The 26,919-nt window shown below is 37.8% G+C and overlaps 1 protein-coding gene across 2 annotated transcripts in view; it reads right to left on the bottom strand.

The window, feature by feature from the left end:
• Positions 1–230: 230 nt before the first annotated feature.
• LOC124291667 (DNA polymerase beta-like) overlaps positions 231–26,919 on the bottom strand; it is a 29,883-nt gene continuing 3,194 nt past the window's right edge. Inside the window, exons 1-12 of one of the 2 annotated variants that reach the window (XM_046728717.1) lie at positions 26,629–26,683; positions 23,543–23,667; positions 21,179–21,253; positions 20,750–20,808; positions 8,759–8,808; positions 8,364–8,415; positions 7,727–7,781; positions 2,704–2,776; positions 1,981–2,051; positions 1,568–1,654; positions 1,042–1,109; positions 231–560 (exon numbers count right to left, since the gene is read on the bottom strand). In XM_046728717.1, coding sequence (XP_046584673.1) covers positions 326–560; positions 1,042–1,109; positions 1,568–1,654; positions 1,981–2,051; positions 2,704–2,776; positions 7,727–7,781; positions 8,364–8,415; positions 8,759–8,808; positions 20,750–20,808; positions 21,179–21,253; positions 23,543–23,667; positions 26,629–26,668 — 990 coding nt within the window. In that variant the 5' untranslated portion in view covers positions 26,669–26,683 and the 3' untranslated portion in view covers positions 231–325. Of the gene's footprint in view, positions 561–1,041; positions 1,110–1,567; positions 1,655–1,980; positions 2,052–2,703; positions 2,777–7,726; positions 7,782–8,363; positions 8,416–8,758; positions 8,809–20,749; positions 20,809–21,178; positions 21,254–23,542; positions 23,668–26,628; positions 26,684–26,919 lie in introns of those variants that run through there. The other variant, XM_046728716.1, reaches the window with a different exon arrangement.

The raw sequence follows: 26,919 nt of genomic DNA, 5'->3' as shown, positions 1-26,919 counted from the left end.
CCTCTTCTGTCTCAAGTAAAAATCCGAGCTGTTGACATGTTTGTATGGGAGGTCAAATACGTGAATCATAAATATGTTTTAATGCAAACATTTCCTTATAATGCACATATTTCTGTGATATTCCAAGGTGTCCTAAAATATACTAAATATTTTTCAACAAGATACTATGCCAGACTGTAATAATTTGGTGTTTACGATATGAAAAATCGAAAATCCATTTTAAAAATCCATTTTCATGGTACCATGTTCGATGGCTGGAAGAAGTACACAGATGTCCCTGATATCAACAAATTCCACAAAAAAGGGAGCTCCAATGGGTTGTCATCTACATGTTCCTGTCCTTGGGAACCTTGTATTTCATGCCCACATAGTCAAAGACGTCTTCTTCACATGTTACAGGAAGTGGTTCACCAGGCGTGCCCGTGCTGCCTACAGGGCGTATACAGTACTCATTGAGCGTGAAGCCATCGTCCAGCGCATGTTGTCTTATGTTCTTGTTGAAGACATCAGAGCCGGTGAAGTACAGCAAGGCACAGAAGTACTGGTCATGGGGTATCAACCTACACACAGGAACAAAGACTTTCAAATGCAAATAGCAATAAGCACAAATTGCAAGATTAATATGTTATAGATAAAATATCAGACATCTTTGTTTCTTTGTTCACTGTCGTTCCAGGAAAAATGGACACCAGTAGAAATGTCTGAGGTTGAAATATTCATGTAAATGAGGGGTACATTATTATTTTATTTAGTCATCTAACATACTTATTATTCAGAGACTGCTATCAGATGTGTTAGCTATGTTCATTTAACTTCAGGCTAACTGCAGAATACTGATTATCACCTTGGCAACTATTCAGGATCAAAGAATGCCTTTCCCTTCAAACAAACAGACCTTCAGGGTAGCTTATAAACAATTCATAGCACAATAACTTGTAAGCATTTTTTGCACAAGCAGGTCACCACAAACAGCCACTCTTTATACTGGTCTCACCAAAACCCTGGTGACTACCAAGTTATCATCTGTGTGAAGTAACTAACCTGATATCTATTCTTCTGAAGCTCCTCTCCTCTGTATCATCTTTTTCCTTGGGTTTGATACAGACACCCTGCAACAGTTGCCACACATAACATGGAGTCATACAGTGTAAGTACAGAGATTATCGACTAAACTAGCAATTATTTAGCACAATTTAAATCAAAGTAGAAGTTAGTTAAATATTTCTTGGAACTTAAATTGGCTCATGTGATGCAACTAGAAATTATTATGTTTAATAAATAGTGCCACTTACACTCATCATATAAAATGTTCCTTCCTAATGGGGCAGTGAAAAAATTCAGAAGGAACTAAAACACTCTTTGGTCCTCTAGTAGGGCTGATTGTGTTATTAAAAACATGAGGTGATGCAAATGTTTATCATAAAAAAAATACTGAAGCAGACAAATAAGGAAAGGCCAATAAACCCTTGGCTTCACATTTTTTTCATTTCTTACTTCTGTTTGTTGTTTATATTTTCACTGACTAAATCTGCTTAACATGAAAGACTGAATAAAATGTAGAACTTACCATGAACTTTGAATCCCCCAGGGAGATGGTATCAGTTACAAAGTTGATGGCCTCCAAACATTTCACAACTTTATGCAGCAGGTCAGGCTGGGTAGCAAAGACACATTGAAACTTGCATGTTATTCATTATAAATACAGCTGTATTACAATGGCAATATTACCAACAGAAATGAATAATCTATTTAAACCTGATACTGGAAAATTGCATCATTTCGTAAGATTATTCAGAAAAGAAATTAGACATGATGTTTAGCAAGTAAGGCCCATATTAACAGAACAGGAGCAAAGCCACACATTTAGAGAAGAAAATCAAACTACATATTGACAAGGAAGCAAATATGACAAAGATTTAAGGCTGAATGTAGCAATTATTAATATATCAAAGCTGTTATACCATATCTCCTATACTTTACCATTTTTTTACTGCCACTGATATAGCTGGGGTGAGTGAGGAGAATATCTATATCCCCACTAGAGGCAGCACCTACAAGTAGAGATGGCCACTGATATAAACAGGTGTTAACATGAATAATATCATACTACAAATATACAGAGAGTTAATATCCATTCAAAAACAGAACAATATCTGTCCCTTTTCCCTTGACTGACATATTATTCTATTATGAAACAAACTTCAGTTTTCAGTTAGAATTTATGTATCAAAGTAGGTCATTGTAACACAAGTTACATCCATATTATTGGAAATCAATTCACATATGATTCCAGTTATTATGTTTGTACTATTGCAAATGTTTCACGCAACAAAATCAGGTGACAGCTGATGCCCAGAATAGGATAACATTGTACCCTGAGATTTAAGAGCATATTAAATCTGTTCATAAAATGTTGTACACAAGGAAAAAATAAAAAGGGTGCCCACTTTCCTCATATGTAGAAAACCAAGACTTGATATCTACCTACACAACTACAGACTACAATGTTCATTTAAACTGGCTCAACTGTCCTAAGCATGGTGGTGACAATTACAATCAAACGTAGAAAAGTGAATGAAGCACCTGTACAATATTTAACACTACAATACAATAACATTAAACCAGTGAATCATCTTAACAAATGCCGAGGTGACAACTGATGACATGATCATTAGACTGAATGCAAAGCTGGTTCTTTGTTACCTCTTCTGAAGCTGCCACACACTTTAGCTGTGTATTCGCTGTCAAGTTTCTTGATCTCCCCAACAGAAGTATTCTGCACACAAAGCATTCAGTATAATGTACAGGCATTCATAAATCTGTCATACAATTACTCTTGGCGGTGTGTGACAATTTACCTGTGTGCACTCACACACGCATGACACTAAATGGCACTGCAATTATAACACTACAGTGCTCTGACATCATGAAAATACATCACACTGCAATCATAACACTACAGTGCTCTGAAATCATAACACTACAGTGCACTGAAATCATAACACTATAGTGGACTGAAATCATAACACTACAGTGCACTGAAATCATGACACTACATGACACTGAAATCATAACACTATAGTGGACTGAAATCATGACACTACAGTGTACTGAAATCATGACACTACAGTGCACTGAAATCATGACACTACAGTGCACTGAAATCATGACACTACAGTGCACTGAAATCATGACACTACAGTGCACTGAAATCATGACACTACAGTGCACTGAAATCATCACACTACAGTGCACTGAAATCATAACACTACAGTGCACTGAAATCACGACACTACAGTGCACTGAAATCATAACACAACAGTGCACTGAAATCATAACACTACAGTGCACTCAAATCATGACACTACAGTGCACTGAAATCATAACACTACAGTTCACTGAAATCATAACACTACAGTGCTCTGAAATCATGACACTACATGACACTGAAATCATGACACTACAGTGCACTGAAATCATGACACTACGGTGGACTGAAATCATGACACTACAGTGCACTGCAATCATGACACAACAGTGCACTGCAATCATGACACTACAGTGCACTGAAATCATGACACTACAGTGCACTGAAATCATGACACTACAGTGCACTGAAATCATAACACTACAGTTCACTAAAATCATAACACTACAGTGCACTGAAATCATGACACTACAGTGGACTGAAATCATAACACAACAGTGCACTGAAATCATGACACTACAGTGCTCAGAAATCATGACACTACAGTGCTCCGAAATCATAACACTACAGTGCTCTGAAATCATGACACTACATGACACTGAAATCATGACACTACAGTGCACTGAAATCATGACACTACGGTGGACTGAAATCATGACACTACAGTGCACTGCAATCATGACACAACAGTGCACTGCAATCATGACACTACAGTGCACTGAAATCATGACACTACAGTGCACTGAAATCATGACACTACAGTGCACTGAAATCATAACACTACAGTTCACTAAAATCATAACACTACAGTGCACTGAAATCATGACACTACTGTGGACTGAAATCATAACACAACAGTGCACTGAAATCATGACACTACAGTGCTCAGAAATCATGACACTACAGTGCTCCGAAATCATGACACTACAGTGCACTGAAATCATGACACTACAGTGCACTGAAATCATCACACTACAGTGCACTGAAATCATAACACTACAGTGCACTGAAATCATCACTGAAATCATAACACTACAGTGCACTGAAATCATAACACTACAGTGCTCCGAAATCATAACACTACAGTGCTCCGAAATCATGAAAATACATGACACTGCAATCATAACACTACAGTGCTCTGAAATCATGACACTACATGACACTGAAATCATGACACTATAGTGCACTGAAATCATAACACTACGCTGAAATCATGTGGACTGAAATAATGACACTACAGTGCACTGAAATCATGACACTACAGTGCACTGAAATCATGACACTACAGTGCACTGAAATCATGACACTACAGTGCACTGAAATCATGACACTACAGTGCACTGAAATCATGACACTACAGTGCACTGAAATCATGACACTACAGTGCTCTGAAATCATGACACTACAGTGCACTGAAATCATGACACTACAGTGGACTGAAATCATAACACAACAGTGCACTGAAATCCTGACACAACAGTGTACTGAAATCATGACACTACAGTGCTCCGAAATCATAACACTACAGTGATCCGAAATCATGACACTACAGTGCTCCGAAATCATGACACTACAGTGCACTGAAATCATGACACTACAGTGCACTGAAATCATGACACTACAGTTCACTGAAATCATGACACTACAGTGCACTGAAATCATCACACTACAGTGCACTGAAATCATAACACTACAGTGCACTGAAATCATAACACTACAGTGCACTGAAATCATGACACTACAGTGCTCCGAAATCATAACACTACAGTGCTCCGAAATCATAACACTACAGTGCTCAGAAATCATGAAAATACATGACCCGGCAATCAAAACAATACAGTGCAAAGAAATAATGAAAATACATGACACTGCAATCATAACACTACAGTGCTCTGAAATCATGACACTACATGACACTGAAATCATAACACTACAGTGCATTGCAACCATGACAGCACTGCAATCGTATCGCTGCAGAGCCCTTTAATCATGACAAGACACGGCATTGTAATCATGACACATGGCACTTGTAATCTAGACACTACTGAACATTGCAATCATGATACTTCGTAACACAACAGGGCAATATAACACACATTAAAAAAATAACACCTCATGTTATTGGTTTACAATCTTTGGTGTGACTCACACTTCTGGTAAGTTTGGTCCAGAAAGTATCAGATCCTCTTTTCTAGGAAAGGATTCATTTTTTCGTGATAGTACACATATTGGAATGTTACAGCCTCACAGTCTCTATACACATGTCAAGTAGTAGGATAGGAAAGTCCCCATACACAAAACCTAACACACAATGGATGACGTTGTCACAGTTGGCTAGCTTCGAAGATTGTTGAAAGTTTCTTCATGATAATGGTCCTATTCTTTGCAAGAAACTGTATACAGCAACAACAAAAGTATCATGTTCCTAGAAACACTTTATGATGAGCGCCCCTGAAGACTAAAAAACTGAAATTCTCGTCCACAATTTAACACCAGCACATATTTCTTACAAAAAACATTTTTATGTTAAATTCTTCTTTCAATAACATCAAATTCTACCCACAATAACTTTAATTGTATTGCTGTTTAGTAACTAAAAAATATAACTGGTGCCAACTTCTATAAAGCAGTTGGAATGCAATGACTTCTGCAGACAACTAACTCCTGTATGGACTTTGGACAGGAGACGACAGTAACAAATAGGTCTTGGGTGAGTGATTTACTGTCCCCGTTGAAGCAGCCTACTGACGTCACGTTTCTCCACTGAAGACCAGGACGTTGGGAGTGACTAAGTGATGGCTATCAATTTTCCATTTTTCACTATTTATATGCTGAAACAACTTTTAGTGTAAGAGAAATCTATTCTTACACGCTACCGGATGTGACACACTTAACTGACACTATAGATGTGCAGTATGTTGTAACCTCCTACACAAAGTGAGGTTGGGCTTCAGAGTGAGTAAGTGAGTGAGTGAGTGAGTGAGTGAGTGAGTGAGTGAGTGAGTGAGTGAGTGAGTGAGTGAGTGAGTGAGTGAGTGAGTGAGTGAGTGAGTGAGTGAGAGTGAGTGAGTGAGTGAGTGAGTGAGTGAGTGAGTGAGTGAGTGAGTGAGTGATGGGGATGAGTGATAGTGGTGGTCGCAGTGACTTAATGACCAAGCAATCGATCACGTTTTCTCATAATCGAACACAAACAATTCTGGAACACTTGTTTTCATCAACAATATTTTTCACAATAAATTATGCTAACCAATTATTTTTGATGATTGATCAGTGGTAATGAATCAATCATCAATTATGAGATTTGAAACAATTCCCAACACTAGTGAGTGAGTGAGTGAGTGAGTGAGTGAGTGAGTGAGTGAGTGAGTGAGTGAGTGAAACTCATATTCTTTGCATTTAGCAATATACTAGCAACATAATGGTGTCCTGGGTTGTGAGATTGCATGGGCAGTGACATATCATCGCATATCATACAGCAATAAATAGTTTCTATGGTATTATGAGGGGCTTGTAGTCTTTCTTCCCAGAGTAAACACCTCCTGAAGAGAAACATTAATTTACAATGGCTGACATACAGACTTCAGTGTATTGAAGTTATGTTTATTACTGGTGCATGTTTTCATAAGGTAAACATGTAAAATGATTTGAAATATAATTGCACAAAGCAATTAAATTCAAACGAGTACAAAACATTCTAAACATGTCAACTTTCACGATGAAAAATGAAACATGTAACGTTTCATGAATCGTGTCAGGCATCATTTTGTGAACCGATACTGTTGATCATCATATTGCATTTGACTATCAAATATGAGTGGGTGAGTATTGTTTTATAAAGCCTTTACAACAAATTTGCATAGTACCCATTAAGGCTGTAACAATTCACTTGCATATTCGGTGAATCGAACCGTAGCCCTTCATGAATTCAATTTGTTATTCGTGGTCACCAGAACCGAATATTTACGATTTTTTTAAGGGAGCATGTTTTACTTATGTCCTTTCCAAAGTGAGATATGCAAGAATGGAACATGTACTAGCATTACAGTAGTGCAAGTCATGTTAGTTTGCCAAGACTGCACATGGTACTGTCAATTATAACTATTACATACCAAATATGAGTATCATGAGATCACTGGTTATTGCTGTGACAAATCAACACTGTCAACATGGGCATTCCATATTGTACATCAATCACTTAACTACAATATTGTATTCATGAATAATTATTAGTATTCGTTAACCAATATTCATGATACGCATCATATTCACCACATAGTGTATTCGTTGCAGCCCTAGTACCCATGTGGTGAAGTGTAACTGGGTCCTCGGCAAACACTTTAACCACAAGGCTACAGTGGTATCAAACGTATCCCAACCTTGCTGATAGTGCCCTGCAGTGATGCATGTTGTAACAACTACACAAGTTCTTGTGATATTGTATCAGTGTGTAGGTCACTATGAACAGGTGCTTGTGACCTCAGAAGCGCTTTAACCACTGAACTTCAATACATGATCTACCTGTAGTATCACCATCTCTTCTCGGGGAATTCTCTTTTCAAAATCTTCAAAATGCCTGAATAAAAATACAACAACAATATTTGTAAAGTCAAATATTATCAAGGCAATTTCAATGCTGTCTGTTGGGAAAGGGATGATAGAACCAGTTGACGAGGTAACGTGATTCAAGTAACCAAGCTCAATGTATCTGCCTATCTGGAGTTCTACTTACCCAACACAGGCAGTTCAAATGTTTTCATCAAAAGTGGCATGTCAAATTTCATCACTAAGATATGAATAGAAAAAAAAGAAGGTTTCAGTTAGTTCTTAAGTACTGTACATGTTGATGAGCATAATCAGCGGTTTGCTGGTTGCAGCTGCACACACCAAGTAACCATTAGAGACAGCAACAAACTGTGATGGGTTGGTCAAATACAGCGTGTCACTGGTGATATGCCACCTGCTTGGCAATAATACAATAACCTATCTAGTTAAATAATCACACTGTGATATAGACGATACAGAACTTCAAGTAGTTACCCAGTTTGCTACTGAAACAACTCTAGTTAAATAATCATGGATCAGATGATGATGATGATGATGAATACGGCCAAGCTGAGTACTTCAACAATGAGGTGGACAGAATATTTGTACTTACTTCACTCCTATTTTCTGTGAATTATTCAGTTTGTCCAAATTTTTTCTCAGATCTACAAAATAACAGAAAAACAGGTTTAAACAATTAGTAGGCAGCGATGAAATGAGCTACAGCTGGCAAAGAATATATAATGTAATACAATATATACAGTATTTGCTTTCCTTGCATAAAGGAACTGATAGTAATACATTTTATCAGAACATAGTTTATGCTGATAATCAAATGCAGAGAGTAATCAGACCAGATGCTATATGCGTTCAATAAACTATGGAATCACATGTATGGACTCTATTATCACATTAAGTGGCTTACAGTGATACAAACAGTGTAAATACTTCACTGGCACTGCACTGGAGCTGCACTGAAGCTGAGAGAATACCTCAACACTACCTTACCTTCAACTGACATGATTCCTTCCTGTACAAACTTCTGTGCTGCAGCAGGTCTGAAAAAACACATGTGCACTGCATTAGGAAAAACATAACAGTAGATAAATAATCTTGTCACAGTGAGTGAGTGAATTTAATTTTACGCTGCTTTTAGCAATATTCCTGCAATATCACGGCCTGGGACACCAGAAAAAATAGGCTTCACACATTGTACCCATGTGGGGAATCAAACCTGGATCTTCGGTGTGATGAGCCACCACTTTAACCACTAAAGTATTGCTGGAAATAGAAAAAAACTGTTTTTAGGCTCTTACTCTGTATCCCTAAAATTTACACAACTGCAAATAGCATATGTCAAAATAACCCACATCGGCCTAACTTGGCATTCAGTAGGATGCGTAATAGGATGTCCAGAAAAGCATGTTTACTCGTAAAATCGGGCAAAACTTACAAAAAATACGAATAGCTGCTGAAAACAATATATCAGACTATTGATGGCAATTAGGTCACTCAGCCAGGTATGACGACGGACCGTCGACACACCTGGCATGAAATGCATGTGCTGCCTACAGGCGCCCAAGGGATAATCTCAACGATATTTTGTGATTTTTCATGTGTGTTGACTATGCCTCATCTATTGATTAACTAACACAGCTTATAAAGTTTATGTTGAGATATGTCTTTGATACCTGATAAAGTTTTAAATGTTCAAAATATATAGATACCATTGTGTCTTTCTTTCAAAAGAGTTTGATACCTTGATAATAACCATAGAAACGCATCGTATTAAATGTCTCAAAATATATAGGTGGCATGACCACCCGATCGCGAAGATCGACAGGACTGGATATTATTTGTAAATTGTTATGACATGCCGTGTACTTCCCCAGTATAATTGCCCTAAAGGATTATCGTATCTTAGCTGATATCCCTATCCCCAAGCCCGACCCCAACGATTGTCTGCGACACCCGTCCAGGTTTTGCTTTTGAGACGAACCCTCCTATCTGTTTCTTTTTATAGTGACAGTGAGACTCCATGGTAGCTACATCCTTAATAGTTTCAGCATAAAAGTTATTATTTTTTATGCCAGCTATCGTTTATAATGAAGCTACGTCTAATTTCAAATTGGTCACTTAAAAAGTGTCCTTTATAATACAATATCGTCGCACACTAATTTGCATACAGCCATGGTCTGTTCCAAATAATTTGTTTTGGACTTAGAAAAACGTTTTGTCTACGTTTCTTGTATCCCTACCATTGAGACTGTAGTTAGGCCGAACTTCGTTTAAGAGATATTTCACACTTGCACATATCAACTACATAAATTGTAGAGATAACTGAGAAAATACAGTTTTTTTCTATTTCCGACACTACTATAGGCTACCCCACTGCCCCACATTTGTCAGTCTGATCCATCAGATACTATCATACATCAGGATTTGTATCATGACAGTCCTTAATTGCATCTTCGTATTCTTTCTTCTTGCACATGAATAAAAAATCAGCACAAAGACTTTATTACATCACAAACACTTTCAAACATTTAATATTTTATATATTATTTGAAAACAGTCGATTGCTTTCAAATTTCAGAGATGGAAGATGGGACTAATGTAGGGCAGAAACCTATAGGATAGAGTGCACCATGTTGTTTATATCTAAGAGGGACATTCTAGACAATCTGTGTAAGCTGGCTTTTCAACAGTTTTTAGCATTTAAAACCTTACATATTTACATGTTTTACATCAAAATAAGTTGTAATTCATGTAGCACATTAGCACATGGAGTTGTGAACTGGATTGCTTAATCGTTACACCACCATCTGTCACAGAAACATCAAATTTACCCAGGCCCTCAAATATTACAAGTTTCAATAATGGGGTACAAATGCAACAGTTTGCTTGTCACGAGTAATACTGCCTCATTCCATGATGCTACCACCCACATACCAATATGGTCAAGAATTATTGCCTTTTCTGTGTCGCAAACAACATTTTGTCACATTCTTGAATTCAAGGCAAAATCTTGATTCGTCTGCAAACACAATGTAAAGTTACTGGTATACAACTTGTCCCTATTGTTGCACCCCTACCCAATCTTAGCTGCCCATGGTAGGCTGTTGGGGTCATATGCTTCAAATGATGCCTAACTTTTAGGCTGGCTGCTTAAGTCGGTTTTAAATGGAAGATGTTGAAATTCACCTTCATGTTGTATGGAATTCTCTATTGATAACAGGAACAGATTTGATGTATTGCCAAAAGTGTGATCTATGTAGTGAGAGTTTTGTAGGCTTAGCACACCCAAGTGTCATTGCAAAACCACCTGTTTGAAAGTACTTGTCTGGCAGATGAGAGATTACACTTTTTGATTTACCCAATATTACACCAGCCGTTGTGTCCAGATGCCACACCACAGTGTTGTAAGTGTAACCCTTAGTGATGCTACATGCTACCTTGCTTTGTGTTGGTAGTATATTTTTAACATGAAATATTAGTTTGTTTAGTATACCAGTATATTTGGAAAAGTTAACCAGCACAGTAGTATGTTGTTATTATGTTGTTATGGCTAGAAACTAGCCCTGTTTAAACATATTGAACGAGATAAACAATGTTTACAGTTTCTTTCAGTTTTATTCAGCTCCAATTTGCAGCCTCAGCATGCTCAGTGGAAGTAATGAGAACTGCTTCAAAATTATAGCCCTCAAATGCTACTAGTCATTAGAATTTCACTTGACCACTGCACAATTTGGGTGTCACAGGCTGGCAGATAAGCCTGAAATTCAGAGGCTGTATTTTGGTAAACAAATAGAATGGTGTGTTGTCTGTAAGGCAAAACTATTAGCATAGACCTGACTGAAACTGCCTGTGTCATGAACATCAATCAATACAATACTACTGAAAGGATTCCATTAAACAATTGACAACAGACCTGAAGGTGTCTACACAAACAGACATGTTTAAATCTCTGTAATATAACACTTGTCTGTGTATTTGGAACATTTTGATGTATACCTTCTCTGTCACTGCAGTTGATATAGAAATGCAATTCTCATACATCTGCCATCACAACTGTTAGCTATATACCATGTACATAAAATAGTAGGAAAAATGGATGTGGCAACCAATTCATTATGTCAGTGAATTCAGCCATATTAAGCTGTAGAGTCAAAGTGGTTTCAATGAAAATCTGAATGCCCTAAAAAATATAATATATAGTAATGCTTCACAAAGGCCGAACTAGGCAAATCAGAGACTTAAAGCATGAGCAATTGTCTATGTCATCAGAACACAATGTGCACAACCAGCAAGTCACAGAATCTGACGACAAGATTCACTTTGTCACCTCTTACTATATGCCCAGTCTAAAGGTCCTATTCAACAAAGTGATCTCAATGCTGCGACCTAAGACCCATATCTGAACACTCACATACACTGTCATAGGGCTTACCACTAGGGCTGGGATGGGTAAACCGGATACCCGGAATGGGTGGGTAATGAGTTGGACCTGGGCACCCGTGTCGATACCCGGACCTGTTATGATCATGTAACCAATAGATTAAACAATGTTATATGTTATTCTTTCATGAATAAAAAGTTGTGCTGTCTTTAAAGATTTGACACCTTTTGAATATAATACATGGTTAAGATATTGAAAAACTCGAAATTTTAACCAGTGAGCTGAAGAATATATTGCCATTTTTTACAATTTTGATGTCAGGAATTAACATAACGGGTATCCAGGTAGGGATAAGGGGATGGGGTACCCGGGTAGAAACTTTGGACCCGTCTGAGCCCTAGCTGCCACCATATCCAAACCATCAGTTATCAGTTACTTCAAGCATTAATGCTTATAGCAGAGGTATTTGGAAATGAAGTGGGCAGGAAGTTAACTTGTGCTTGTGTTGTGTTAACATATCAATGTCTTAACATACTTTTTTCAAATTATAGTCTTAAATTAAAATGAGAGAAGAGTAATAAATGAGCTTGAGAATGAAAATTATAACATTGTGTTTGTCTTAATATGTATTTTGTTATTGTTTTAATAATCCTCACCAACATGACCCTTTAGATTATGAATGAGTGAGTGAGTGAGTTTAGTTTTACGCCACGCTTCAGCAATATTCCAGCTATATGGCAGTGGTCTGTAAATAATCGAGTTTGGACCAGACAATCTAGAGATCAACAGCATGAGTATCGATCTGCGCAATTGGGAACCGATGACATGTGTCAACCAAGTCAGCGAGCCTGACCACCCGATCCCGTTAGTCGCCTCTTACGACAAGCATAGTCGCCTTTGTGGCAAGCATGGGTTGCTGAAGACCTATTTTACCACGAATCTTCACGGGTCTTTAGATTATGAAGTGACCTTTCCTTCAAAGTTACCCTGCCCTTTCTGAATCCTTGAGGGAACACTAGAGGTGTTCACAGTACAACTCATCATTAGATCTATATAAACCTTTAAACTATGCCATCAAGCTGTTAAAAGATGGATAACTGAGACATAATAACATTTAGAGTTGTTATCATTTTAGGTCAAAATCACAACATTTTTGTTCTGACCACGGCATGAATAGACCTTCTTCAGCATATACTAAAATGGCTGGCAAGGTGGCCATATCTAAAATCTAATCACAACTACAAGAACAGATTGATTTTTTGAGGTTGTGAACAGGTGTGTACATTCTGTGTTGATACAGATGTACACATCAGAGAAAGACAACATTAGTATGCAGATCATAGGAAAGAATGGCAAATCAAAATCTATACCATGTAATAACAAAAGGTTTCATTCATCCCATATGTTCAGTTTCTGTCAGAAACATGTTGCTCCAAACTTCAAGGAAGAATCAATGACAGTTTGAGAGCCACATGTTGCTGATCACTCAGTGGCCATGTTCAAGACACGCCATGAAATTGATCATTAAACACAACCATATAACAAATAACATCTGTGCTTGAATGACCAATATAGGTTTTCTACGTTGGTATTGATGGTATTACACAGAAAGTATGACCATGTTTATTCAAATAGTTGTCATCTTAAATCTTTAATGCAAGTAAGTACATTGACAGTATAACTATCACAACACATGACTAAGATTTAAGAAAAAAGAGGCAGTGGGACTATATGTATCTTAAACTGGAAACAATGTCCAGGTATATAACATTTCCAGCAGACTAACTTCAGAATCCGAGTGAGTGAGTGAGTTAAGATTTTAAGTCACATCGGCAATATTTCAGCCATATTGTGACTATAACAAGTTTTGAATTCACCATAAATACATGTAAATTATAAAAACCTGTCGACGAAAGACAGTAAAATCAACTAGAATATCACAGTATCAAGAAATAAAACTAGCATCTCTGTCTAAAATTGGATTTCAAATTAGGACAACACAGTATAAAAACGGGCTATAGATCGCCAACAACTGAAGGTAGATCACCATACTAGGGACCATGGTCAGAATCCGATGTATCAATTAACTCTAAATTGATATTAATGATAATTATCAAACTAGATTTTAGGTGGTTGAGGTTTGAAGCCTTCAGTCCATATATACTGGTCAAAGAAGCTATAGAACAACAGAATGGTGTTGACAGTTGAAGATGTTAGGACATTTACACTAGCAAAAACAAGTTACTGAAATTCTTTTGTGTAGTGTATATGTATTAACAGCTTTACATTCTGCTACGTTGTATATATGCGTTCATATGTTTTAGATCAAACAATCGTCAAGGAAAACACAAAGGGTGACAAGATTGGATTGGATCATTTCAGTAGAAACTAATTACTGAGTTATGTGCAAAAACTAACATATTTGCTGAGAATATGTCACTCTCCCACAGCTGGGAAAGACTTGAAAGATATCGTCTTTTAACTGTCAAAATGCCAAAAGGTTTATTGTAAGAGAAAACATAATCAGACAAGAACACATAGCTGAGGGAAAATATATCCACGTTTCATATTACTAATGATAATCAACCTGAGCATATTATACATGTTATTGGTTTTGACTAAGTATAGTATAGACCAGGTAATTGTAACGGGAATGACTTTTTCTGTACTTGCATAAACTGAGCCCTCCCAATCGACTGTGTTCATAACTGTACAACAGTTCTTAGTCTATGGCAATGCTGTCATTGCGTTATGAACATGTTTACCTGGGTTGTGTCAATAAAAGTAACTGATTATCATATTTGGTGAGTGTTTAATTCAACTTAAACAGTTTATTCATTTAGCTGAAATGCAATGAAAGGTGACTCTTGCTGTGTAACTGACAAAATTCGGAAAACGTTTCAACAGAGTCACAGATGTGACAGTCACGGTAGCTCATAATCCCCAAGTAAATATCAGCTGATGACATAGCTTAGGACTGGACACATCAAAATGCAAAACCACACTCGGTCAGGAACTACGTATAGGTGACAGTGACACGGACATCATGACTACAACACCCCCACAACTCAGCAGCTTGCCCACACACAGCAGGACATGCTGGTCTTGAAGTTGTAGAGAGTGAAGAAGGGAAAAACTCATGGAATTGAATTTTCCAACTATGTGATGGTGGTTTAGAAATAACTACATCTTATTCAGACAATCCAGTGGTTCAAATCACGAGCATTTACCTAGTAATTGGGAAAAGATGACATGCTTAAACCATATCAGTTAACAGACCACCTGATCTCATTACTTGTCTGTAATGGCAAGCAAGGGTACTGAAGACCAATCCATACAGGTAGCTAGATGACTGACTGACTGACTGAGTTTGGTTTTACGCCGCTTTTAGCAATATTCCAGCAACATCACGGCGGGGGACACCAGAAATGGGCTTCACACATTGTACCCATGTGGGGATTCGAACCCGGGTCTTTGGCGTGACGAGCCAACGCTTTAACCATTAGGCTACCCCACCGACCCGGTAGCTAGATGACGCACTGGATATACATTTGTTGGAAGCATGACAGACTAAGCATTCATACAACGCAATGATGCCACAATAGGTGGGTTGTATCCATGACTGAGTGTTTAGTGATACATCATGCTTCATTTACAGGATGCATAACAGCAGGTTGTTAAACACAACTATGTAAGACTTGATATAAGCCACAGGCTTGTTTTCCAATCCACTCCATTTCATTAATATATTATATGCACATTTCAAAAACAATATGCACTCACATTTTTTCAATAATGTTGATTGTTGTCTATTATGCAATAAATTAACAATCAATACTGAATACGTCCACAGATCCATTTCTGTCAACATTTGATACAAGAAAGTCACCTGTTTTCATGTTTTTGCAAGGTGTGTTCTCCTGCCACTGAAAGTTACATATCGATTCTCCTTTAATATAAGGTATATCAAGTTAATAATATAAATTTCAAGAAACAAATAAATCATTCATAACATATCACTAAATAAACAACCAAAGAATACAAATTGAATATCAAGCTAATCTTAAAACCCATAAACTGTTTTAAGCATACAAACCTTCGGCCTTTCGGTTCAAAGCCGAAACACACTATACAAAACATAAGCAGGTTAAATACATGTACACCATCTGACATGGTTTATTGAACAAAGCAGTATTTATACCTAAGGGGTGAAAATTTATGGATGTCAACTTTTGTAATATGAAGGACACAACATTTCAAAGCTTATTCTTAATCCTTCATCAGGTGAAGTAAGAATATACATGTACTCTGAAATTGCAGGTCCCTCATATACTAGGCACATAAAGAAACTGTGCATACAAAAACTTAAAATCTAAATTTATTAAACCTGTGTAGACACATAAGGATATCTACTCAGAGATTAGTGACATGTATCCAACATGCATGCACGTGCCCACGTTCCGTGATGTCAATGGGTTCGTCCTTGAGACGTGCAATACGTCGTTGCACGTGCATTCCGGGAAAGAGAAACAGAGCAAATGAATGCCACACAATACTGTCACTTTGGAAAGCTCAACCCCTGCCCTTGTGATCGTTCAAAAAATTAAACGGTGCCATTGGGATAGTCCATGGGGGAATGTCTCAACGACAAGTGGCTGCACATTTCCACTGCCACCGGGAACACCATTTCTGCACTGGTGAGACGCTACCAGAACACAAATGACGTCATCGATCGGTCACGTTCTGGACATCCACGTGTAACAACGCCAAGACAGGACAGATGGATAAGGGTGACCCATCTTCGCCACAGGTTTCAGACTGCAGTGATGACTGCCCGAACCATCCCAGGACTTCGCCGTATATACCCCAACACAGTTCGACAACGTTTACGTCATCACGGGATCAGACCATGACGTCCCGCCATACGGCCTATCCTGACACAACGTCATCGACAAGCTCGCCGAATGTGGTGCCGAAATCATGTCTGCTGACCCTTGTTTGGGTGGAGAAATGTTGTTTTGACAGATGAGTCCAGGTTTAACATTTCCCATGGTGATGGACGTCAACGTGCCTATAGACGCGTGGGAGAACGTTATGCACAGGCCTGTGTCTTGGAATGGAATCGCTTTGGTGGTTCCGTGATGATTTGGTGTGGAATAACAGGACGCTAAAGAACTCCTTTGGTGATTGTTCAGGGCAACTTAACTGGTGTGGGCTACAGGGATCAGATTCTTCGACCTGTGGCAATTCCTTTTCTGCAACGTCATGGCCCGGGGTTAACATTCCAACAGGATAATGCCCGCCTCATAATGCAAGGGTTGCTATGGATTTCTTGCAACACCACAACGTTGACTTACTGCCTTGGCCTGCAAATTCACCGGACCTCTCCCGATAGAGCATGTTTCGGACGAGATGGATCGACGTCTACGCCGTCTTCCTCAACCGCCAGATAACGTCCTTGACCTTGCAACAGAACTTAAGAGAATCTGGCGTGACATCCCACAAGCCTTCCTTGCACGTTTGATAGGCTCTGTGCGTCGTCGATGCACTGCTGTTCTCAATGCCGATGGTGGACATACCCGTTATTGAGCTTGTGACATGGTCGTTTGACCCCTGTTCCACTTGTGGACTCGTGACGTCATTGTGATTGACTTTTCAATTGAAATTCTCCCGACTTATTATGGTCTCATGATCCCTCCATTAAAGTTTATATGTACCTTTGACATTGTTATCGTCCTTATCAACTGGGATAATATTTTGACAATGCACAGTTTCTTTATGTGGCTAGTATATTACAGAGGTTGGCATCAATAAATGTTCACCCTTTATGTGTATCACTTCTAAATGCCATTCAAAGACCCATTGCAAGGTAAAACAGGAGCATGTATCAGACAGTCAAACACAAGGGTTGTTTGTACACAAGATTGATACAGCAGTCAATCTGACATGAGAGAATGTTGTCACATGCAAACTGCACAATAGTTTCTACAAATTTGAAATCCTATCAACCAAGAATCAGGACTTCACAAACAGAAAACTCTTGGAAGCCATCGAAATCCGCCGCCACAAACCTTTGATCAACAGAGACCAAGGATACTACATACCATCGGCCAATGAAGAACTAATCAAACTATAGACTCTATAAAGCATCCAATTAGCTAATTATTACAACTTAATCACCCTTGTTTATTGGCTTTGTTCCCAGTCTCATTTGTTGTTCTTAGTCTCCTACTGGCCTCTCATAATTATGTTCAAGTACATGTTGTTGTTAATGTTAATCTACTGTTGTCAAAACATACTGTGTATATATACCACTCTACATCTGGTTGTATTCACTTTTAGCTTGATAACGATGTAAGAATCTACATCGAAAAGTCGCTTTATGCAATAAATAAGAAGTTGTCATCCATAAAGTTGTTCGTTTCATTTTTAAGTTATGGAAGAGTAACAATGTCAAGAATCCAGACATGTAAAGCCATAGGGAAATGACAAAGTCTAGCTGAAGTTTGACCAGAAACTAATACTATATTTTCCATGGCACTTGACCTACTATAACTGACATGGGTTCTGTTAACCATATCATTCATCGTGCCAAAGCAGAATAAAAATGATGTCAAATCGATTTACAATATCGACAGCTGTACCTACTCTTTAAAGAGATTTACACTGGCTATATAAATTATATTTACTTCAACAGCTTCAAAGTTCAACAAAAACAATTACAAAAACTGACGTGAGTACTTTGATGTCATACATTCAGTGAGATAAACCATGTTAAACATGTGAGTGCAAACAGTATTCCAGTCATATCGTCAGCTTAATGAAGGAGGAAAGCCTGAAGTGATCCAGGTTTTAGATGTTTACTGCTTTGGTGAAACAATGAGTGAGTGAGCGAGTTCAGCTTTTTGCCACACTCAGCAATATTCCAGCTATATGGTGGCAGTCTGTAAATAATCGAATCTGGACCAGACAATCCAGTGACCAACCAAGATCCAGATGCATGAGCATCGATCTACACAATTAGGATACAAGTCAGTGAGCATGACCACCCAATCCTGTTTGTATTATGGCAAACAGGTTACTGAAGATCAATTCTATCCCGGATCTTCATGGTTCGGAAACCAATGAGTGAGTGAGTGAGTGAGTGAGTGAGTGAGTGAGTTCAGTTTTACGCCGCTTTTAGCAATATTCCAGCAATATCACATCGAGGGACACCAGAAATGGGCTTCACACATCGGAAACCAATGAGCATGGATATAGTGCTCAGAACAATGAAAAATGAATGGCTCCAATATCTTTTTTATTTTTGAAGGTACAACTGTAAAAAGTAATTGCATACTGAGTAACCCTGACAGACACACACAATTTTTTCATTGACACTGTCATAAATGCCCCAAAATATTCAAATTCCATTGCGAATTGGAAAGATAATCTACCACTATTCAGGATTACTGATTACAGAAATACCGTGTATGTGACAACAAACTAATTTTGAAATAGTATTTGACATTGCAGACTACTGTAATCGTATATATTTTCACAGGGTGCAATGTTCGTGGAGAGTTCACAGAAGACCTGTTAGCGCAGTTGTTTTTTCGCGCATTTCAAACACCTCAGTGATGGTATCTATCAGAAAGTTTTCACTGCCGACAGACATGCAATGATCAAAGCTAGTCGCCATAATTGAATTGTGTTTACTAAAAACAATCACAGAGAGAGCTGGGATTATACTTGTGTCAACATGACAACACCTGTCCCATGTGCGAGATCAACTGACAACGAATTAAGGAAGAGTGTATACTAGTACATACGATATTTGAACATAGAAATCATGAAGTAGTGTTTGTTGTTTATGAACACGCGTTGTTTACATGGTCAAATTGTTGATTGGCTGCATTAAACAAATTGCATGTTGTTACTACTTGAGTATTTGTCATGACTTGACCATGAATATTTCGCTTGGTATGATTATTGATGCATGATCTTTTTGTGCTAAAAGTGTGAAAATTAATCCCACGCCAAAATAACTATGATTACAGTATGAGTTCACAAAGAACACAATCTTGAATGTAAATGGAATAGGTCACTTATAGAGCACATGAAAATGTCTGCTTTCATTAGTATGGACTAATACCAGTTTAATAGGGCCAGCTAACTGAAATACCATGCTATCATGGAAATCACATACAGTACAGACTCAGAACCAATCAGTCCTGGCTACTGACCACCAGGCAGGACAATAAGGAGTACCATCTTTAACCCTTTTCTTGAATGATACAGTCCTGATGGTTGAACCACTGACTCTGGACAGATGCTCTAACCACTAGACCACTGAGGTGGTTAAATGGAATACCCATAAATTCAATGGCTACATAATGGTGGCCTGTATTAGCAGGTATTAGCCTGTGTGGGTGATAGCATCAGCAAATATCCATGAATTCAGAATGTAGCCAACCAATCCTCACCGGTCACCACATGATACGATCACATGGCCCCAGATGCTGATTGGTACTTTAGCAGCCTCTTAGGAGTCATAATATATTGTACCTATTCTCTCAAGATGAAGGTTACATTTTACATTGATATGCATAAATACCTACCCGATGCCGTTGACCTTTGTCAGTTCATTAATGGCTGTATTTGTGTCACTGGCACGAATCTGAAATGGTGAAATCAAAAAAGTAAAAGAAAAAAAGCATGTCTACAGACACAGAATAAGAGCAATTATGATACCATTTCTTTGCTTCCAGTCAATATATATATAACATCCATTTCTTTCAATTGACTACATTTAAACAGTCAGTCCAAGAAATATTAACTATAGTCATACGACAGGACTGAATGTTGTTATATAACTGATAGTCAATAACAAACATAGTACGGCAAAGGTGATTGTCCAAAGGTTTATGAGCTTCTAAAGCTCTAATCTCTTGGGTCATCTCTTTCAACAGCCAATTATTCATGGTTTGGTTTACTTGGTTTTCACTGAAGAGTTTATAACTTTGTACTGCATAGAAGTCAACTAATACCTTTTCAAGCTTTTGGAGTTTGCCTGTTGCAATAAATTCATCAATCTTCTTGGCAATCTGAATTCCAACTCCATCCTGAAAGGAATTACATCACATATCACCAACATTGTTGAAGGAAGATGAACCACAGAACTGGAGCTAAAAGTGCATATGTTTCTTGGGTGGATATGGCCTGAAGTAGGAAAATCAAATGCTTTCTTCTGTATAAAATATACTGTATTCACCATGATACACTCTCTATCAACAGTAAACTGTATTCACTATAATAATCTGTGTTATAATATAAACAGTATACTGTATTCGCCATAATCAATGCTGCAGACAGTTGGACAAATATTAAAGCCATTTACAAGTTATATTTGTTTTGAGAGAACAAGTGGTAGAAATTAAAATGCCAATGTAACTTTATCAATAACAGCCATTTGGCAAAAAATATTCCCCTTTTGTAATGCTACTTTCTGTTAAAAAGCAAGACTGTCATGTAAGCTTCCAGCTGTTGTACCGGTAGAAACGGATAGGATAACTTACACTGGTCAACAAGTTGAATACAATCACCATGATCAAGGGCATTGTTCTAAGTGCATTAGGGCTCTCACGAGTACTCGGGTACTCGGGGCCGAGTCGGGTAAAGCAGGATTCGAGTCCAATTGAATGGACTCGAGGACTCGCAGGGGAGATACCTCTAAACATCTCATGCAATCAAGATGGATGATCGTGAGAAAAAATCCAATGTCTGGACGCATTTTTATCTTGATTTAGTGGCCAAAATACGAAATGCCGTCTTTGTGGCGTTTCCCTTAGTTACGCAAGCATTTGTCCTGTAAGCACCCACAATAAGCACTGTAGACAGAAAACCAGCTCAACAAGCAACGCTGGGGCAGTTTGGTAAGTTTGATAGCAAAAGTCGCAAACCTGTTGACAGGAAATGGTATGAAGGTATTACGCAAAAAGCGCGTTAAGGACATGCGACCATTAAGTCTTGTTAAAAGGGAGGGTTTCAGGGCTTTCTGTGAACCATTGAACCCAAATTACCAGGTCCCATGTACTGCGACAATTCAATACTACCTCATAAAGTCGTATGAAGTTTGCAAGGAGAACAAAATATCAGTACCCAAAACAGTACCTGCCGTTGCCCTAACTACGGAAGCGTGGACAAGTGTAGCCACTCACGGCTGTATCACTGTCCCTGCCAACTATACCTATGTTTGAACAACTTGTTTTCTACATAGATATTCAGTCGTTCTTATCCAGCGTATTTCAGTGTTACATATTCAACAATCAACACATACATACACGCATTCAAAATAACATTCACACTTGGAGACCTATATCCTTAATAGTGAAAATTTTAATCACAATGAATACCATTGACGTGATCTCCGTTCAGCAGAGTTTCGGAAAGAAGAAATACAGCGTGTAGTGTTACTCAATAAATGGTTAGTCTTTAGTTTGAAACCAAACCGCTTTCACTATAAGAAGTCTCAAATAAACATCAATCCTGTTTTACATATTCTTTAAGTTCCATAGTCGATCCATCTTTACAAGATACTAGTATCTAATGCAGCACCAATCAATGAATGCTTTATCTATGTATCTTCCAGCTTTGGAACCTGTTTTGCCGCATTTTTTAACCGTGATTAAGGTTAATTGATTATGTGACTTATCGTCCAGGTGAATGTTTAAAAGTTGCTAATATGTCATAACTGCAACGACATATTAATATTAGATAATCTTGAAAGCGGTCAAACTTAAAACCAAAAGAAAAGAGAAGTAGATTGATTGGTTTCTTTTCCCGGACACATCCAATCATATTACAGCATTTACAGGCGTAATAAGGTATCGCGGGCCCAGCTCATGAATATTAATCACATAATTGATCGCGTAGAACTGGGTCACAGTGACACTTACGTTGCCTTCACATTCTGTTTGCAAATAAAAAGGTAATAGATACTTCCATTGACATTGTATATCAATTGCTTTATTCAGGAACGTTTGGATTCACATATACATGTTGCATTATTCGTAGATTGGAAGTTGGAACAGCGACGTGTATGCTTGAATGTTGGTTTCAGATATGCACCCAAATTGTCGGGTACTCGGGTCCGAGTCGGGTCTGACACCTCGAGTACTCGAGACCCAAATTTTGGACTCGTGAGAGCCCTAAAGTGCATAGCTTAAATCATGGTTACTTGTAGCAAAAGAATAGAAGCATCAATTTATTGACTTTTTTCACATATACATGAGAAAGATGATCTTTAAATCAATATTCATGTTTGTAATTTAATGCTGCACTCAGCAATATTCCTGCTATATGATAGCATTCTGTAATTATAAAGTCTGAACCAGACAATCATGAGCACCTACCAGTTTCTTGGCCTCAGCTCCACTTGTTATCCTTGAAGTATGTTTTGCAATGGCACCTGCTGCCTTCCGGTATGCATTGTACTTGTGCATGGCTCGGTTCACATTCTTCTCATAGTTAGCAAGTTCTGAAAGAATGGAGAAGGTCAGGAGCATTAAACACTGGGGATGATGATACTGAAACACCCCACTGCAACATGATACTGGTCTTCTCAATACAAGGCTGTAATATTGATCCAAATCATTTGATATCCTACATGAGGGTACAAGGCCACAACTGTGCACACATCTTTATATGGCTTACATATTTTTACTACACTAAAAAATTAGCAGAAGGATTATGATACAACAATCAGTACAGGTTGTACTGATATACCAAGAATTGTTTCAAGCTTGTTGGACTGAACATAATGAAGTTTACTCTAAGATCTAACAAACTGTATAGATGCCAACTTGGCAGTTGTATAAGTATAATATATAATAATATGTTGGTTGAAATCATTTGGTCCCTTTTTCATACCCCCTTGTATATTTAAAAACAAATCAACTTAAATAGACTAATATTGACAATCATAAAAGAAATGTAATCATACGTGTGACGCCCGTTATGATGGCATAATGCACTCATTATGTAAGTTGAATTCTGAGATATTATTTTTCTAATGTTGGGTGAGTAATAAATAAAATACTAAATGATATCCTGTGTAATACCATATCACTGAATCTCATGAATGGTATTATTCACTCGTTTCATAAATATGGTATAACACGGGACAATGTTCAGTATTCTCCATATAACTAGTTTTCTTACTATGATTAGTCAAATAAATATCATTATCCCACCACCGGGGGTTTGGGGCAGGGTTCAGGTTAATTAACCCCACCAAGCAGCCAGCACCAATACATGTGATCTAGATGTGAGACAACAGTATTCAAAGTTTCAAATAATTATTTATCTAAAACTGAAGGTCACATTTTGATAATGTTATCTTGTTTCAATTTTGACTGCCTAAGTACATGCTATCAACAAACAAATCAACAGGCTAAGGGCCCTCGTGGAGATCTTACTCACAATGACTAGGAAGCAAGATAGCAAGTTATATCTGCCTTATCATTCAAGTTAGTGATTAACATGATAACAAAGGACAAAAAACTGTGTTCATGAAGTCAATTGTGCCAGACATGAACTTGTTGAAGGCATATCACATTACTCAAAATTGTCTACTGATGGGGAAAGACTACATGCTTAAATCCAGCTCACCATGACTCATTAGTGTGGCTAGGAAATGCACAGGCAATGTCATGATTTTGTGATCAACTGACATGCCGTTTTGCAGTGTCATAATAGTCTCATAAGCAAATTAATTGTGGCCGTTGAATACAACAAAATACTATTGCATATGAAATTTCACTTTTTCTATAACCTATACAAACCTAAGGGGTCATTAAGTCCAATTTTGGCTGTTAGCATCTTTTACAGAACTATTTTGTGTTACAATGTAGGGTGTTATTAGCCGAGCTAAATACTAGACCAAACAGAATTTAATGAGATTCAAGCTGGTTGAAGTCGCAGGCTGCATATTATGTAACTGGCAAACCTGTTTTTAAAACATCATTTTACACATCAATAAGCAAGAACAGAAGAAAGTAAATTTAGATTATGGTGTGGTAGTATTGATATACAAAGATATTTTCTTTATACTAATCTTGGTCAAACAGAGGAATTTCAGACCAATAATATCCTATCTTAAGTAGTTTGCCACAACAGAGTATACTTAGTTTATACCCTCTTGTTGATGTTGCTTGGTTGACTCACAGATGCCTGATGCCTGAATTGATGAAACTTATGTGAGTTAGTTTAGTTTTATGCCGCTTTTGAGCAATATTCTAGCAATATCATGGCGGGGGGACACCACAAATGGGCTTCACACACTGTAGCCATGTGGGGAATCGAACCTGGGTCTTTGGTGTGACGAGCGGACGTTTTGACCACTAGGCTATCCCACCGCCCATGAAACTAATGTACTAAGACATGAACATGATTATTTGAATTCCATCTTACCAATGTAACAGTGTAGTGCTATGTTTGTTGTTCTGTACTACACTATGCAATATATATCATATGAAGAGTTTCAGGTGTCAAGGTCACATGGATATTATAAGTGATGTGAGCATGACAGGTAATCAATGTGATTGAAATGAAATGCCATCAAACTTAATACATTGCTTCCATTTGTGATACAAATATTACATGCCATGCATTTTGTAACTATCCAGAAGACACAATGATATAATAGCATAAATCTCAGTTAGCAAGGACTCTATGATTTTATATGATTCAGCATTACAAACAAACAGGAACATTCATCATTGTCATCATAACACTCCACACCTGCAGCAAGTCTGTGTTCAGTTTTAGAAACATATTATCAGTTTTTAAAAACCTGGCCTAACAATAGCACTAATCATGCTCATAGCTGCCTCGGTTCACTGGTGTAAGTTAATGATAGCTGCTGCTCGTAGAGACATGAACCTAAAGGTCCAAACATTAAGCTGGATGCAAAAACTTGTTTGCAAAGCATTTAGAATGCACATCCTAGAATGTGTAGGCCATGTGCCAAGTGCTGGGTACAAAAGTTTGTGGGGATTTCAAGATACATATGTCCCCAGTCGCGTGTGCCTGTCGTAGGAGAAGCTTAACCCTAACATTCAGGTAGTCAGCATCAGACCTGTAGCTCATGATATGAATCCTTGGTTTATCTAATCACTGATACAATTATTCACACGTTGTCATCATATCTGTTAGGGCTGGGGTGGGTCCAAATTTTCTACCCGGGTACCCCACCCTCTATTACCCTAACCTACCTGAATACCCGTTATGTTTATTCCTGACATCAAATTGGCAAGAAATGGCAATATATTTTTCAGCTTGGAGGCTACAATTTCGAGTTTTTCAATATCTTAACCATGTGTTATATTCAAAACAGGTGACTGCATAATTATGTCTAAATCTTCAAAGACAATACAACCTTTTAATCATGAAAGAGTAACACATTACATTGTTTAATCTATTAGTCACATGATCATACCTGGTCCGGGTACTGAAACGGGTACCTGGGTCCAACTCATTACCCATCCTTCCCGGATACCTGGCTTACCCGTCCCAGCCCTAATATCTGGGATATTCCACACAAGACTGATACCTTGGGTATAAATTGGGTATTTTCCAGGAACAACTACCACTCCTAATTTGGTGTACAGTCTTGATCATTGCTTTTGGGTTATATTGTAAGAGTGATATACTATTTGTGCAACCATGGCTCATAAATATTTTTCATATACAGGATATACTTAGGAAAACTTTTCATGTTGAAACTTTC

Source organism: Haliotis rubra, unplaced genomic scaffold, assembly GCF_003918875.1.
Source record: "Haliotis rubra isolate DU_JTF1 unplaced genomic scaffold, ASM391887v1 Scf5, whole genome shotgun sequence".
NCBI classification, from domain to species: Eukaryota; Metazoa; Mollusca; class Gastropoda; order Lepetellida; family Haliotidae; genus Haliotis; species Haliotis rubra.
This window is presented reverse-complemented; position numbering and strand designations above follow the sequence as displayed.